The sequence below is a fragment of the Clupea harengus genome, chromosome 13 (genome assembly GCF_900700415.2).
Source record: "Clupea harengus chromosome 13, Ch_v2.0.2, whole genome shotgun sequence".
Classification (NCBI taxonomy): domain Eukaryota; kingdom Metazoa; phylum Chordata; class Actinopteri; order Clupeiformes; family Clupeidae; genus Clupea; species Clupea harengus.
In genome coordinates, this window is record NC_045164.1 from 6,527,096 (window position 1) to 6,544,595 (window position 17,500).

Genomic DNA, 17,500 nt, shown 5'->3' on the forward strand with positions numbered 1-17,500 from the left:
CAGGGTCCGATTGGTCTTGACGGGAAACCAGTGAGTTTTTTTTTCTTGCTCAGCTCCCTGTCTCTCCCTCGCTCCCAACATCCACTTCTCCCCCCTCCCCCTTCCCCCTCCCCCTCCTTTCTTTTTCTTTGTTTATGTGTGTATGTCTCTCGCTCTTTTTCTACCCCCTTCTTCCTCTGTTTTTCTCTCTCTCTCTCTCTTCCACTGTTGCGTTCCCCCTGTCCTTCTTCGATTAAGATGCTTGAGGTTTTTCTCGAACCTTGATTCTGTGCAGAGGATTATTCAGGAGGAATTGATAATGATGGTCATTACGATGATGAGGAGCATAATTTCAGTAATAATGATTGGGGGTAATTATAGTAATAAAACAGCAATCATCAGCATCATTACCATATAACATGGACCCGATCATGGCATAGATATGTATAATCTCATGCCTAGGGTGTTAGGTTACTGGGTATGTTTTGAAAGGTCTGTTTGTGGCAGTGAAGGAGTTTGTGATTGATTTAGCACATGTACTCACTCTCCTCTATGCACCCAGGGCCACAATGGACTCAAGGGCGATACGGTGAGTGTCCTTTTATAATGCATCTTTACTTTTTTTTATTTCAAGACCACTTAAATAATTGAAAGACTGAGTTAACAATTGTGGGTCAAATAGATTGTAGATTTATGTGTCAAATTAATATTGTCTAGAAGTTTATTATGCACTGTAAAATATTATGGCACCAAATCCCCAGTGCCAAGACACATATGTGCACACGCGCGCACACACACGCAGGTAAACATTCTCTTACAGACACACACACACATTCACACCAATTCCCCATCACACACACTCACACACTCTCACTTACACACACACACACCCCTGGTCACAAATCTACTGCCACACACCCAGACAAAATCAACAGTGGGAGGACAGAGGTCAGTGTTCATAAAAACTCAGTGGTCAGACTATTAGTTATGAAGGCATGCCGGTCCGCAGTGTGTTTGTCTTAGCCCCCCCCCCCCCTCCCCCCGTCCCTCTCTGAGTAATGGACTCTCTGATTGGTTAGTGGTGGGACGTCTGGGCCGTTCATAGACAGACACTCTCTTCGTAAAGAAAAAGCTTTCTGAGAAGATGGTAGCTGACCCTACAACACATCAGGGCCAGAATCTTTCCACAGGGCTACTTTGTGACAATGCACAGAAAACTGCCCATGGAAGAAGAAGATTCAGGGAAGAACTCTTTCTAACTTTGAACAAACCTTTTTTTTTTTTTTTTTACCAGCACAGTGTTTTGAATATTGTGTGTGGAGCTTTTTTTCCAATGGTGTAGAGCTCTTTAGCTGTCTGGGTTTCTTTTTATCACGAGTTTGTCTGGTATCAAGACCTAATGAAGAATTCCTTCCAACAGTACCTCTCTTCTTACCAGCACAGACTATTTTGTACACACTGTGTTGGAAGCGTTTTTCTAATGATCAGTGTAAAGCTATTTGGCTATGTGACTTTCCTTTTATCGGGAGTTTCTCTCATATGAAGCTCTAAGAAATAAATTAAATAAAAAACCAGATCAAACTCCTTAGTTAATGAGTCCCTCAGTGGACTTGGAGTGCGAGCATAGAGGGAGATCATCCGTGAAGAGCAGCGGAGAGTTCTTCACTCGTGCTGCATACCGACAGGAGGGGTGGACCAGAGCATTAACACACCCAGGAGGGCTAGGAAACGCCGACGGTAAAAATGTTGTCAACCTCGGCCTGCTCCCTCCAGCCATCACCAGAAAATAAATGACCTTAACAAGCCAGAGAGAGAAAGAGAAAGAGAGAGGGAGATAGAAGGGGGGGGTGTAATGAAAAAGAGTTAACTTGCTGCCATGACTTTGACACCGGAGTGCTCTCTTTGGGCTTGTTCTACCAAGCGCCCTGAGTCTTTAAATCTTTTCCCTCATTCCCTCATTCACCCCCTCTGTCTGGCTGCCTCTCTTTCTCGTGCTTTCTCTTCGCCTGTCTCTCTGTCTCATGCTTTCTCTTCGTCTGTCTGACTTTCTCTCTCCCATATCTTTGTCTCGCACTCATATGGGATCACAATTTGGTCTTTTTATTGATAAATTCCTTCTCGGATTTCTTATCTCATCCCATTTTATTTCATCCGTTCTCTCTACCTTTACAGTCGCGGAAAGTGAACCTGGGCAGATCCTCCCTCTCTCTCTCTCTCTCTCTCTCTCTCTCTCTTCTCTCTTTCTCTCTTTCTCTCTCTATCTCTCTCTCTCGCTCTCTCTCTCTGGGAGTGGGTGTCCAGGCCCACCAGTCTGGTTCTGTGTCAGCACAGCTTTCCTAATTGCCAGCTGCTGCATGCCTTAAAATGAATACGACCTCTTAGCATTATACTCTTCCAGGTCTTAATCTGTCTCTGTGAGCTCCCAGGAAAGGCTTTATCTGGTTTATTAGGATAATTGACGCTCCTCTTCACTCTTATTCTGACCTCCTGAAGGGGCAAGAGAACCCAGATAGACTCTCACTCTAGAACATGTACCCGCGATCTACTAGATCACAAAGCCACGAGATCCACGGATCCTAGATCCACCAGGCCAGATCTTTTTTTACAGCAAGCTGCTCTCTGACTCACTGGGTTTAAAGCAACTCCAATTACTACCATCTAAGCTGCTAGTGTTAGCTCATGAGTTCTAAATTACAGTTTGTAAAAGGGATGTGTAAATATTTAGTTGTCGCTAGGGTGAAAAGCAGTCACTTAGCTCAGGGGAGCCCATTTGAGTTTTGGTTGGCAGGTGTAATGTGTAAGAAAAGCTGCATTTAGCAGTTGCTGATATTTTTACTAGGCTAGTGTGGCCCGTTTAGGGGTTAGCGTCGCTAGCGAGATCACACAGCCTCACAGCCGACTTACAGCTCAGAACAGAGCTGCCTATACTCTGGCAGCTAGCAGCAGATTGTTGAACACATCCTCGCCAAATCCTACCGGAGTACACTACTGTCTGGGCAAAGGACTAATGGTCCTCTAACAATGCCTCTTCCTCTGCATAGGTCTCTTCCTCAGCTGTGGTCCGGCCCAAGGCTTCTGTGTTGGTGTTATATCGGCACCACTGTATTATGTGGCTATAGTGTCTTATTATGTGGGTTGGCAGAGGCTGCCTCGAGAGGGATAGAACGTGCTCTGGCGTCCGTGTTCACCGTAATGCCTGATGTTGTTCTTCCTCTCTGAAGTCTTCAGTCACCGCAGAGAACTTAATCAGGATTAGAGAGCAGAAATTAGACGTGAAACTAATGAAGCAGAAACGGAGGCTTGAGGGTTCGTAATGACTAGCCTGCTGCAAGCCAAGAACAGTGTAATTAAGCCGAATGGATTTGTTCAGTGCGTTGTAATAATAACTAATCGTTGGTCTTTTGTCTGAAATTTGACAGTGATTCATGTTGTTTAATATTTGAATTCAAAAGGCCACTGTTGAGATTTTCATGCCTGTGTCTGTGTGTGTCTCTCTCTATCTCTCTCTATCTCTCTGTGTGTGTGTGTGTGTGTGTCTATGCAGGGCCCCCGCGGTCCAAAAGGAGTGCCGGTACGTTCCAACTTTTTGACCAATGACTTTTACATTCGTGTGCATGCTACCTGAGTCCATCCATCACCATTTCCTCACTTTGTCATTAGCTCCTGAAAAAAGAGGCTCATATACTGGTATAGCTTTCATTGTTTCTAGATTAGTGTAACACAAAGGTGGTAAACCACTTTTCTTAGACACATTAGATTTGATTAGATTAGATTAGATTACATTAGATTAGATTAGATTAGATTAGATTAGATTGGATTGGATTGAATCTGAAGTTTGACCTGGCACAAATCAGACCCAGTTCTGTTGTGGAGTCAGCCTCTATCTCTGAAATAAAGCTCTTTGTATAATGGTAACTGAAAGCTACTATTGTGTGCTGTAAGGCACGCTAATTCAGCTTCGCTCACTGTCAATGCTATGAGTGCCCTAGTCTGCAGAAACATGCCTTTGATGTGCTGTGTGACAATGAGGCCGTATCTCAACTATCTCTTTTCCTATAGGGAGAACCTGGACCCAAAGGAGAGAAGGTCAGTACATGCAAAATACACACATCACACACACTTCACGCATACTACTGTACACATTACAGATTGAGAACACATCCATTACACATTACACACATCACACACACTTTCACGAATACTACTGTACACATTACAGATTGAGAACACATCCATTACACATTACACACCACACGCAGTACGCATTCTTACTAGCTCTTTACACTGGGTCATTACAGATAAAGTGAGGAGGAGAAAAATCGTGAAAGCAAAAATATGTACAGTATACTTGTATCTACTGCTTATTGTCCTTAAGTGGAGGTTAACTGACCGTATATCTGTTTTTTTTACAGGGTTTATGTGGAGAGTACTCTCACCGGGTAAGAGACCGTTTACATGTTTTCTCACAATAAAACACAGAAATGTAATTCCTGAATATTGAAGAATGTCATGGTTACATCCAGCAATGTTTAATGTGATGTCTCACTCAAGAGTTTTTCCATTTCAGAGGCGGCAGGAAATCATGTGGTTTTTGTATAGTTGCAAGCATTTCAAAATATGTAAGCGTTTATTGCTGTGTTCAGAAGAGAGGTTGTTTGTCTTGGAAATTTGTCTTGTCTCTTGGTAATGAAGACGGTGACAGTATAATGTTGGTCTACACAGTAACTGGGGTAAGGAGAAGGAATTTAGTGGGCTGCAAACTACCATGATAGCTAGCACATGTAGGAGAGCGTGTGTGTGTGTTTGTATGTGTGTTTGTGTTTGACTGTAGCACATGAAGCTGGCTGTGGAGAGGGCTTCTGGATTCAAATCTGACCAATCTCTCCTCGATATGTGTGTGTGTGTGTGTGTGTGTGTGCATGTGTGGGTGTGCGTATGAGTGTGTGTTGGTCTATATGAAAATTTCTGTGTATGTTTGTGCATGAGTGTGGTTGTGTGTGTGTGTGTGTGTGTGTGTGTGTGTGTGAGTGTGTGTGTGTGTGTGTGTGTGTGTGTGTGTGTGTGTGTGTGTGTGTGTGTGTGTGTGTGTGTGTGTGTGTGTGTGTGTGTGTAGGTATGTGTGGTGTCTGGTTGTGTGTGTTTGACTGTTTGAGGAAAAGCAGAGCTATTACAGGCAGCGCGCAGCAGCAGGTTTGATAAGAGTCAGAAAGTGCCGGGTGCGGTGGAAAAGACTTTCATATGTGCTTGAAGGCTTTCTGAAAATTGCCCTGTCCAATCGAGATGTAATTTCAGCCTCTTAAACGGGCGTCTTAGAGGAATTTACAGTTATTTTTACTGGTCTGAGTGCAGTTTGGATTAGAGGAAACCATCACAGTGGGCTCATGCAGAGGAGTGAGTCTGCACAGGAGAGCCTGTGTGTGTGTGTGCGTATGGACGTGTGTGTGTGTGTGTGTGTGTGTGCGTTTGTGTGCGTGTGTGCGTGTGTGTGTGTGTGTGTGTGTGGGTGTGTGTGTGTGAGTGCGTATGTGTGTGTGTGTGTGTGTGTGTGTGTATGTGTGTGTGTGTGCCTATGTGTGCCTATGTGTATGTGTATGTTCTGAATAAGCATTTAACATGCTAGCAATTGGTCCTTATCAGTGTAACTGTTGAGGAAAGTACCACATCAGAAGATAGGAGAGTGTACACAAGGAATGACCAGCTATCTGTGTATGTGTGTGTGTGTCCAGGGCCGTCCTCTGAAAACGCTGGCAGCATTGCGCTCCAGTCAGGCCCACACATTGAAGGTTTGTGGGTACCACCCTACCCCCTCAATTAACTCCCCCGTAAACAACCGTGAACAAACAAACAAACAAACATAGAGTGTGTCCGAGTCGTGCCGCAAAGAGAACGAGCTCGTAGCACTGCCTATGAGACTTTCCCTCCAACTCAGATGTCTCCTCTTCAACATAGCAGAGGGCTCTTAACTTTTTGTAGTTGTTCCATGGTTAGATGGGACCACCCAAACCACCCATTTGACCACCCAAACTGGCTGTAAGTGATGAAGGGGGAGTTCAAAATTATGGTGATATAATAGCAACAAAAAGCAACAATAACAATGACAACAACAACAGGAACAACAACAGCATAGCAACAAAACAACATTAATGTCAATGAGTGATTCGCATACTTTTTCACTCAGAATGGAGGACAGTATCAGTTAGTAAACTGGGGCGATTGTCAAATGTTTCCTACTTTTATATACATCTGATCTGTCATTATATCCGCAGCTACCTTAAATAAATAAATGATACACATAAACTCAGATGTGGTGCATTAGTGTAACCCTTGTACATGTGTGTGTGTGTGTGTGTGTGTGTGTGTGCGTGTGTGTGTGTGAGTGTGTGTGTGTGTGTGTGTGTGTGTATGTGTGTGTGTGTGTGCGTGTGTGTGTGCCTCTTGTGCCATGCTGGGGCGCAGAAGCGTCGTATCGTCAACAGCTGTGCAGGAGGACAGGCCAGCGTAAGTGTGCTGCGAGCCTCGCTCTCTCTCTGTGGCACGGCTGCACTCAGACTCGAACCGCTTTACTCGCACGCCGCTGATCTCCAAACCATCCGCACCGACTACAGGGGCCCGGGAGGGGGTCAGACTGGAGAGTTTGTGCTGTCGGACACACACACATGCGCACACACACGCACGTGCATACACGTGTTCTTATGCTCACATTGAAGTCACATGTGGAGGCACGCATACGCGTTTGTGAAATCTGGGGCTTGTCACCTCGGTGGCAGTGATTTTTGGAACATCTGTGTGTGTGTGTGTGTGTGTGTGTGTCCTCCAACTGTGTCCTCCAGCACATCAACTCTCCATACTGATGTTTAACTTCCAGACCTCCCGTCAGTTTGGAATGCTCTCTTCCTCTTTTTTATCTCTGTCTATGTACGCACCTTTCTCTCTCTCTCTAGCTCTCTCTACTATTTCCACATCTGCCCATCTTCTTGCTTGTTCTCTTTTTTCACTTGTGTGTTTTTCTTTTCTCTCCTTCTTCCATTTTTTCTTTTATCTCCACCGGTCTGGTCTCTCCTTCCCTCTTTCCTTCCTGTGGCCTCCTGGTGAACTTTGACCTTTGACCTCCTATGCTCCACCCACCCCTTCAACCTCTGGGTTCAACCTCAGCAGATGTTGCCCATCACCGTGCGCAACATGCCTGCCATAAGCCCTCTAATCTTAAAACGCATCAAGGTATACTCTCTCTACCGCCGCCCATGTGCACTGGCAATGCAGTCTTATCCTGCCCTGGCATACCCTGTTTGGGCATGCCAGGCTGTGCCATCAGGGTTGCAGTGGTCCTAGAATGCCTGCTTAATGCCTGCGAGTGAAACTAACATTACATTTGATTGGTCATTACAACAAAGGGTCACTGAATATACATCAGTCCTATATGTAAATATGCTTGTGTATATGCTCTTGTCAAAAACACAATACACCAATACTGACTAGGCAAACTGGTGGTAGTGTCCTTGAGCATGAAATGAAGAATTATGAGGAATATATTTGTTCTCATTTAATGTGTTATTCTGTAATTCACATATTTATTCTCCACAATATACTGTATATTTGTATCACAAGCGGTATGTGTAGGGAGAGGGACAGGGCAGATAATCTGAAGGGGACTGAGCTAGCGGCAGATCAGTATCTGCTGCGGTTGTGGACTCCATCTCAGCTGATTGCTGAACAGCTGAGAACCATTTGTGTGAGTGAGCATGAGGCCTGGATTTCCCCTTCCCTGTGATGGGGCCGAGTGTGTTTGTGAGGTTGTGTATACATGACCAGCGCTGAAATGGAAAGTTGGAGCAAACATTAGTGCCAGCATGACAGAACGTTAGGATGACATCCATTCTGTTCCCCTTCCACAATAACAGGAAATGAGGTCATTTGAAAGTGTATTTGCTAAAATCATCCTTCGGGCTATCTGCAGACAAACAAACAGCATTAAAACCACATACACACATTAAACACTTGGGTTTGTTTGATCCAGATTCAGCCTCTCTTGCACATTTAGGTTCCATTCCCCCGCCCGACCTAAGAGAGCTCTTTTTATCAGTGGTGCAGCGACCTGAGTTCATCTGGGGCAGCTAACGTTAGCATCTTAGCGGCATCGGTAGTGCACACAGTGTTAATGACAGAGACACAACAGAGTAATTTAACAGAAGGCGAAGTTTCTATGATAGCCTGCACATAAATCTGTACCCTTGCACTCGTAGACTAGCCTCTGTGTCCAGCTTTCTTGAAAAAAGAAAGAAAGGAGATACCATCATACCAGCATATGTTGATTCCTATTTTATAGTGTGTGTGTGTGGGTGTGGTTTCAGTGCCAGGGTGGTGTACCATGTTGGGAGACAGTGGTACATACTGTAGTCACTTTAAGATTGATGAGGCAGTGAGAGAGTGTGTTTACAGAATGGTTTGGGATACCACAGCACACATTTAGCTAATTTTCCACAAATTTCTCTCTCTCCTTCCCTCTCTCTCTCTCTCTCTCTCTCTCTCTCTCTCTCACTCTCTCTCTCTCTTTATCTATCTATTTTACCTATCTATCTCTGTGCATCTATGTCTTCTGCTCTCTCTACCTCTCAATCCTTATTCCTCTTTCTTTCCCACCTGTCCCTCTCTTTTCCTTTTCCTCTCCCTCTCTCTCTCTCTCTCTCTCCCTCTCTCACTGGATCTGCATGAAGGAATGTGTTTGAGTAATGGATGAGCATCCGGGATCGTAAATCATGTCCAGGCACTGGCTTGAAATGAATAAAATATAGATTGTGTGCTGACTGATGTGTTCCGAATCGCTCTGAGATTCCAGCGTGTCGCTGCAGAACAGAGACAAAACTCATGTTTGATGTCACAGTAACTCAGCTTATCTCTCTCTTTGTGTTATAAATCCAGTACATAATATCTGCAGGTGATTAGTCTTACCTGAAGGAAAGGGTTGCGAATGACTCCTGAAGAATGAATTTAGCGCAACAAAGTGCTGAGCGTTCACAGAGCTCAATGCGTTAAACAGACGGGCAATTCGTGTTGGGAAAACAGTTCAAAGTACCCTACTCATTCTCACTCCCGGGCGTCTCAGGAATATCGTTAGGATTGTTTGGTTGAGTTTGCTCTTTTCCCTCCCTGCCTGCCCATCTGTCTGTCTCTGCGTCCTGGAGCTCTTTCCTGCCAGCTGAGTTTGTTTAGTCTCCTCCGCTGTTTGTGGAGTCTCTGGGAGGGCCGAAGACGTCCTCTATTACAGGAAAAACCTTTCTGAAAACACAAAAAAAACGTCCGGATCTGGCTGTCGGAGAGACGAATATTCCCACCATGACCTCTATTCAGTCAGACGGTGATAGCCGGCCAGTTAAAACGACCAGTGTTCCAGCAGTGGTACTCAGCAACACTGACAGAAAGCACCCTGACACCTACTCATAACCCCTTGCTCTAACCCTGGCTGACCGTTGCCTGGCTGTAACCTTGGCTTCTGATTGTGTGTGACACGTGTGTGTCGTGTTCTGTCATGCTCTGCTGTGCTGTGATATGTCTGTGTTGTATTGTTGTATTGTTGCTTGATTGTGTGTTGCATGCTAGCGTTAGCTCAGGTGCTAACTCTTTGTTTCTCAGCAGGGCGAACCTGGAGCTCCGGGACCTGCTGGACCTCCGGGGCCTCCTGGCCCTCCTGGTGGATCGGGACTCAATGGACCCAGTGGCCCACCGGTAACTCACTGCTGCCATACACACACACACACACACACACACACACACACACACACACATACACACACTGAGGAGACTCTCTCTCTCTCTCTCACACACACACAGACATACACACACTGAGGAGACTGTCTCTCTCTCTCTCTCTCTCTCTCACACACACACACACACACACATAGAAAACCACACATGCACACACAAACACCTACACATGTCCACACACATTCATATATATATATTATATCATATTTATATCAATAAAATATGAATATATATATTCATGTTTATTGATAAGCATGATCTCTTACTGCTGGTTTGAATGCAATTTAATCTGGACCCGGTGGGATGACAGTAAGGCCTGTTCCAGAGTCATCTGTAGTATGACTTAAAACAACACTGCCATGATCTTCCTTATGGTTATGTCGTTTGGCACAGGGCAAACCAGGTGAGCCAGGCAAACCAGGAAAGGACTCTAAGGTGAGTGTTGGGAATATTCTCCAAGGGTTCTTCTACTCCTTTTAGACTGTCAAATTTACTTCAGTGTCTTGATTAGCTAGGTTGTAAAGGTCAGGTGAAGGTTATTGATTGATTGATTGATTGAATATGATTGAGATCCTAATGGCATCTGTTTTGTTTCCTGTCTCAGATGTTGCTGGGAATAAAGGTGAGTTTTGCGCTGTCTCCTCCCCTTTAAAATGGGAGTATTTGATGCACTCCTGGATGGCTGTATCAGCACTGTTGACACAGATGCAGACAAATAGACAAAACATGGCATGCTGGGATCAAATCAGCTCTCAGTTCAAATAAAGCCAGATTGTTAGGGCTTCATCGCTGCATGGAGGCATCCCTGGTGCAGTTTCCACAAACACACAGCACACTGCTCACATGTCTGAGGCCCCCTCTCTGAGGGTGGGTGTGCCCTTTCCTGTGCCTGCTCAGAAACGGCGGCCAGATCCGTGTTATTGTGCACCCTGTTGCTGTTGGAGAGGAACCTTATTTTGCCTGGTACATTAATTGCCATGGATTATTTAGACTGGGGAATGTTAATTGTGGCGCACAGAAGTACACACAGTACAGAATTACACACTTACACACACACACACACACACACCTTCTGTAGGTCAGACACACATATTCACAGAAGCACACACTTTAACACACTGTCACACACACACACACACACAAGTGCAGACATACACATACACACAGACGTAGACACAGAAAAAGATGCACACAGACACCCCCCCCCCACACACACACACAGTATAGACACACATCCAGTATGATCGTCCAGACGGGATCATTTCACCCCAGGTCACTTAAACTCTACACTATAAAGACATACCTCCCAGTCAGTCAGCCGTGGCCAGATAAAGCTATCTGAACAGGGAACAGAAAAGAACACCCCCGCATCAAATAAAATAACTTTTTTATTGAAACTTTCCTTCTCAGTTTAGAGCAGGAAAATAGAGAGACTCGGTTGGACTTAAGGATTGAGTATGTCTCAATGTGATATTATCTGTTCAACAGAACTATTTATAATTTATGTTTTGAGTAATTGCTTTTCTGTCATTCTAGGGGGAGCCAGGTATACCAGGGCACAAGGTGGGTGTTTGTAATGTCTTTTCACTGTCAAGTAACATTTCATTTCGAAACAGATTGAAAGAGAGAAAGAGAGTGCAGGAAAGAAAGAGCGAAACAGAGAGAGGGAAAAGAGAAATAAAAAATGAATTAAATTAATGCATCTGCCTGATGGGCTGTCTTCTTGAAGCATGAGCGTCCCTTAATCAACCCTGCTGAAGGCTGGGTAATGGATGCTGGGCTGGCGGGAGACATGTGTTTGGCCCTCAGATACAGGCAAGCCCTGCACAGGAAGTTGGCTGATTTGCCTGCAGGACAGAACTGAGGGATGTGTGCTCATTATTTTAGAGCTTGTCACCTGCCGCCTATCTCTGTTCACCTCGTCAGTCCATAGTCCCCTTCTTTCACTTTCAGGCTCTCTACTTTCCTCCTCTCTCTCTCTCTCTCTCTCTCTCTCTCTTTCTTTCTCTCTCTCTCTCTCATTTGCATTGTCTCACAATATCTCTCCTTTGTCTCCTCTTCAGGGTGACCGTGGAGATGAAGGCCCACTGGGACCTGAAGGCCCCAAGGTAAATGATCTCTGATTGCCTTAGTAGCTGACCTTTTGACCTTTCTGTCATGTGATTATGAGCATGTGTGAACTCAGGAGAAGGCTGTAGGTGGACAGAGTCCATTTTCCCATTCCTACACTGAAAATAGTTCCGAAGCATGAAAGCGACACCCATGAGAGACGGGACCTTACAAATCCTGTGCGATTGTCACACTTCACAGAAGTTCATATGAAAACACAGATTCCAATATGTAATATTGTCATTCTGTCATTATTTATTATTATTTAACTGCACCATAGCATTCTCTTTATGCTGTTCTGAAGTCTTCATGAGGTCTCAGCTGAAGGGTCTTCATCAGATGGTTGGGTTTGGAGTGTGTCCCTTTTCTGTCTGTGTCTACTGGTCTATACTCAGTACTACTGTTGAATGTAGTGCCACTACGCTAGCTGTGTCTACTGGTCTGTACTTTATGGTCAAGGCAGTACTGGACTGAGATGAGAGGCTGGTCAGGAGTGTCCTATCCCATAAGCCCCTAGTACTGGACTGAGATGAGAGGCTGGTCAGTGGAGCCCCAGAAGAGCTGCAGGGGTCTCCAAATGGAACGAGCAGCTCTCTCTTTATACTCCAGACAGGAAGATAGCTCCTCACTACTGCTTTGTCATTCACACACACACACACACACACACACACACACACACACACACACACACACACACCCACCCACCCACACACACACACACACACACACACACACACACACACACACACACACACACACACACACACACACCCACACACACACACACACACACACACACACACACACACACACACACACACACACACACACACACACACACACACACATACCATACACTAACCTTGGCTTTGAAGCTCTGCAGGGGGCACAGAGCGCTCTATCCACGTGCTTCTCATCATCCCTTGCCAGTTTTCCATGGCTTAATGGACTTCCTCTGGAGGATTGGCTTACACACACACACACACACATACACGCAAACAAACACATACACACAAACAAACACAAACAATTCTTTGCATTCCCAAGCACAAATGAACACACACATACAGACTATCTGACATAAACACAAAGATGTTGCAGACACACATAAACACACACACACACACACACACACACACACACACACACACACACACACACACACACAGGCACCCTGCAGTATTGGAATTCACTCTTAGGTTTGCGTGTGTGCCAGCACCCTGTGTGACTCTTAGCCTCCCCAATGATCACACCGTTTCCTTGAACCCATTTGACCCAAACACACACACTAGACACACACACACACACTACACACACACACACACACACACACACACACACACAAACACACTACACACACACACACACACACGCACACACACACACACAGACAGACACACACACACTCACACACACACACACACACACACACACACACACTCACACACACACACCCACACACACACACACACACACACACACACACACACACACACACACACACACGGAACAGAGAGTCAGAGTGCTTCTGTAACCAGTGGGAGAGATTTATGGATTGAATGATTGACATTGAAAGATGGAGAATAGACCAGCTTTGCTGTTTTATAGATAAAAAGATGGTCAGACACATGGACAGATAGATAAGAGGAGTGATTGATGGACAGATAGAAGGATAAATAGACAGAGAGATGGATGGATGGATACTGTAAGACTTATAGTCCTCTATCTCAGTTTTATATCTCACCTTCTGACAGCAGACCTCTGGAACACCCCCTTGTCCCTCTTTCTGCCTCTCTCTCTCTCCCTGTCTTACTCTCTCTGTCTTTCTCTCCCGGCCTCTCTCTCTCTCTCTCTATCACATACATGCACACATTCTCTCTCTCTCTCTGGCCCAGTAAACGTAAGCATTTCACCATGTCCACATCCCATAAGTATTCCTCTCTCCTAAAAGTTGTCCAGTGAACTCCGATCCAGGCTTTTAGAGTTATAGATGTGTGCTTGTGTGCGTGTGTGCGTGTGTGTGTCTGTGTGTGTGTGTGTGTGTGTGTGTGTGTGTGTGTGTGTGTGTGTGTGTGTGTGTGTGTGTGTGTGTGTGACTGTCCCAGGGGGAGCCGGGCATTGGGATGCGTGGGGAGAAGGGAGCCAGTGGCCAGAAGGGAGACAAAGGGGACAGGGGTCATTTGGGACTTTCTGTGAGTACAAGTACACCATTGACACACACACACACAAACAAACACACCCACACACATACACACACACACACACACACACACGCAGTTACACATAAACACACGTAAGCACACACACCACACAACACCATCAAAACCTAAAACAATCCAGTTTAAACCACCAACTGACTACTGAAATATTTCCAACAGATCTCTTTGCTGCTAGCTCACTCTGTGTTTTTGTATGTTAACACAACAGCGTCTCATATTTGCTTCTTTATATATTTTTTTTATATTCTTTATATTTTTTTGTGGTTGTGTAAACCACACCACCCAGTGGCTGTTGTCGGTACTGCAATGGTAGTGTAATGAGTATCAGGCAGGTTTAAACTGTACTTCTGTTGTGGTGTCAGGGCCTTTTGCAGTTCTGAGTACTGTGTGCTCGTCTCTGCATTCTGATAAGAAATATTAGTTTTCCCAAGCGTATCACAAGTCCTGACACTGACTCCAAGGTGTGTCCCACAGAAATGTTGGCTTGAAAGATTCTCCAGACAAGTTCACTAAACGGTTTCAGATTTCTTTCTCCATCTTCCTTTTTAACTGAGGATTTGCCCAAGACGTTGCATGCTGTATGCATGGTGTATGGAAGTAATTTACAGTAATTAAGATATGTTAAACCTCTATCCTTCTCTCCCTCTACACCCTTCTCCCTCTACCCCCCCTCTCCCTCCCTCCCTCCCTCTCTCTCTCTCTCTCTCCTTCTCTCTCTCCAGGGCCTGAAGGGTGATCAGGGAGATAAGGTAGGCCCTCCATCTTGTCTCTAACCTGTAGATGTTAACGTCACACCCTTGAATATTCTCCCTCATCTTTGTTGGATGGATCTGGAGGTCTAGACCACAACTGCCCTCTCAGTCTAACTCTGTGCTGCCCATTTCTAACCGTTGCTGAGGTCTTTCTACGGTTGTCACAGTTCAGTAGATCTCAGTGATGTGACAGCTTCGTACCAGAAGGCATCTGAGTGTTGTGTTTTTGGTTCAGGTTAAGCTACCACTGGCCTGTCAGGCCTTTAAATCTTCCTTAAAACACTCTAAGATGATTAAGAGACATTCATCTATTCCAAGTTTGAGTCCACACTCACACACCACGGGCCCGTTCAGTGCACTGGATGGGCTTGCTTGTCTAGGAATGTGTTTTGTTTCACTAGGAGTTTTCTGAATGGAGTGTGTGTGTGTGTGTGTGTGTGTATCCTCGTACATGAGCGTTACACCTGCAGATAAGCGCTTGTCCTCCGGGCCGGCCTCATGAATGGAGTGTATTATGTGCCGGGTCCCAGGCGGACCAGTGGGGCTGGGCTTGCGCAGACAGCGAGCGGAGGAGGAGGGTTGTGCTTGCAGTGCTGGACAGAGCTATCTAAAGCAAACGGCCCTCTGCTATCACAGGAAGTGGAACACAGGGCAGGATGGACTCAGTCAGTGTCTATAGGGTCTGGGAGGGTTGTTTTTATTCTGTCTGAGGCAGACTGATTGCCAACACAGATGAAACACACAGACAGAGACAGCTCATACGCACACTCTCACATACACACACAGAGACAGCTCGCACACACACTCTCTCTCACACACACACACACACACACACACACACACACACACACAGAGAGACAGCTCGTACACAGAGAGACAGCTCATACGCACACTCTCACATACACACACAGAGACAGCTCGCACACACACTCTCACATACACACACAGAGACAGCTCGCACACACACTCTCACACACACACACACACACACACACACACACACACACACACACACACACACACACACAGAGAGACAGCTCGTACACACACTCTCACAAACACAGAGAGACAGCTTCTACACACACACACTCTCGCACATACACACACAAGTCACATCCATACACACACAGGCATCGCATCCATACACAAACAACACATCACATTCTTCAAATATAGGCAGCACTGATGTACAGCCCCTATTGTACATTTATCATCCAGGTTCTCTTCAGTCTGAGGGGTTCTAGTATTCTCGCAGCTCCGTTGCTATATCCTGACGTGGGATATGGCTGCTGTGTTGAGGCCACTCTCCTCTCCTAGAACTGTGTTTTTGTTCTAGCCCCCCCCCCCCTGTTCTCCTACCGGCCGCTCTGTCAGTCAGAGCTTTACTGGCCAGGTCTGGATTTACAGCTCAGGTGCTCTTTGATGGAGATGGTGGCGTGCAGCGTGGAGCTCCTGTGGAGCGGCCCGCTCTCCTCTGATGGAGACGAGGGTGACTGGCTGGACGTGCTCTCCTGCCCGCCAGCCATCCATCCATCCATCCGCTCCCCTCAAAGAGCCTCCGTCAGGCCCCCCGCTCCTGTCTCCTTTATGGGATTGTCCTCTTACTTAACCCCCTCTCTGTCTCTTTATCTCTCTGTCTCTCTGTGTCCATCTCCCTTTATCTCATGCTCTCTCACTATCTCTTTGTCCCTGTGTGTGTGTCTCTCCCTTTCTTTCTTTCCTTCTTTCTCTCCCTCCCTCCCTCTCTTCACGTGTGTGATATTTGAGCTATTTGACTTCACCACCCTGTGCATATGTTTGAGATTAAAATGGACTCACTTATGCTGTTCATGTTGAACTGTTGACCATGACGTAGCAGTAGGTCAGGTACTAGCTTTGGTTCCTTTAGACAGAGGGGCATTGTCACTCTCTCTCTCTCTGTCTCTCTCTCTCTCTTTCCCTCCTTCATTCTCTCTCTCACATGAATGGTGCATAAACAAGGGTGTGATTTGAGTAGTTGATGATAACTTGATATTTAATTGGTGATATGTCTTCTCAAACCATGGGGTTGGTGAAGTTGGGGGATGGGGCTTTTTAAGATCAATAAAGTCAAAAGTCTTTCTTTCTGTCTTTCTCTCCCTCTATCTTTGTCTCTCTTTCTCCCTTTATGCCCCTCTCTCTCTCTCTCTCTCTCTCTGTATCTCTGTATCTTTCTCTCTCCCTTTCTCCTGTACCTCTCCCTCCGCTGTCCTACCTAGGGTTATTATTAAACTCTCTTTCTTTTCATCGGCCTGAAATCCTCCGTTTATCTGTCCATTCTTTAGGGGGAGGATGGCAGGATTGGGCTGGCTGGGCAGAGAGGCGAGAAGGTAGCTGACCTCAGCTGCTGTGGGCATGAGATTGGCGTGCCAGTGTGGGGTGGCACTGAGATGGGCATGCCGTTATTGGGTGTGTTGGGTGGCATTGAAATGGGTGTTGAAATGGGCATGTCAGTGTGGTGTTGAAATGGTTTGGATGACTTTTCCAGTGTGTGTTATCCTTGCTTTTTAAGATCTCAAAAAGTGCTTCCATGCTGCCTGTGTGTGTGTGTGTGTATGTGTGTGTGTGTGTGCGCGTGTGTGAGTGAGGACTGTCATACACATCCTAACCTGCTGTGATTGAGTTTTGTTGTGTGTGGCATGATAAAGCATTTCAGTAATCAGT

General features: G+C 45.7%; 1 protein-coding gene across 1 annotated transcript in view; it reads left to right on the forward strand.

Moving 5' to 3' along the window:
* col13a1 (collagen, type XIII, alpha 1) overlaps positions 1-17,500 on the forward strand; it is a 116,722-nt gene that overhangs the window by 69,039 nt on the left and 30,183 nt on the right. The window contains exons 9-20 of the mRNA XM_031579553.2: positions 4-30; positions 542-568; positions 3,524-3,550; positions 4,039-4,065; positions 4,392-4,418; positions 6,436-6,477; positions 9,607-9,699; positions 10,132-10,173; positions 10,343-10,360; positions 11,275-11,305; positions 11,815-11,846; positions 14,789-14,815. Of these exons, the coding sequence (XP_031435413.1) occupies positions 4-30; positions 542-568; positions 3,524-3,550; positions 4,039-4,065; positions 4,392-4,418; positions 6,436-6,477; positions 9,607-9,699; positions 10,132-10,173; positions 10,343-10,360; positions 11,275-11,305; positions 11,815-11,846; positions 14,789-14,815 (420 nt within the window). The remainder of the gene's footprint in view (positions 1-3; positions 31-541; positions 569-3,523; positions 3,551-4,038; positions 4,066-4,391; positions 4,419-6,435; positions 6,478-9,606; positions 9,700-10,131; positions 10,174-10,342; positions 10,361-11,274; positions 11,306-11,814; positions 11,847-14,788; positions 14,816-17,500) is intronic.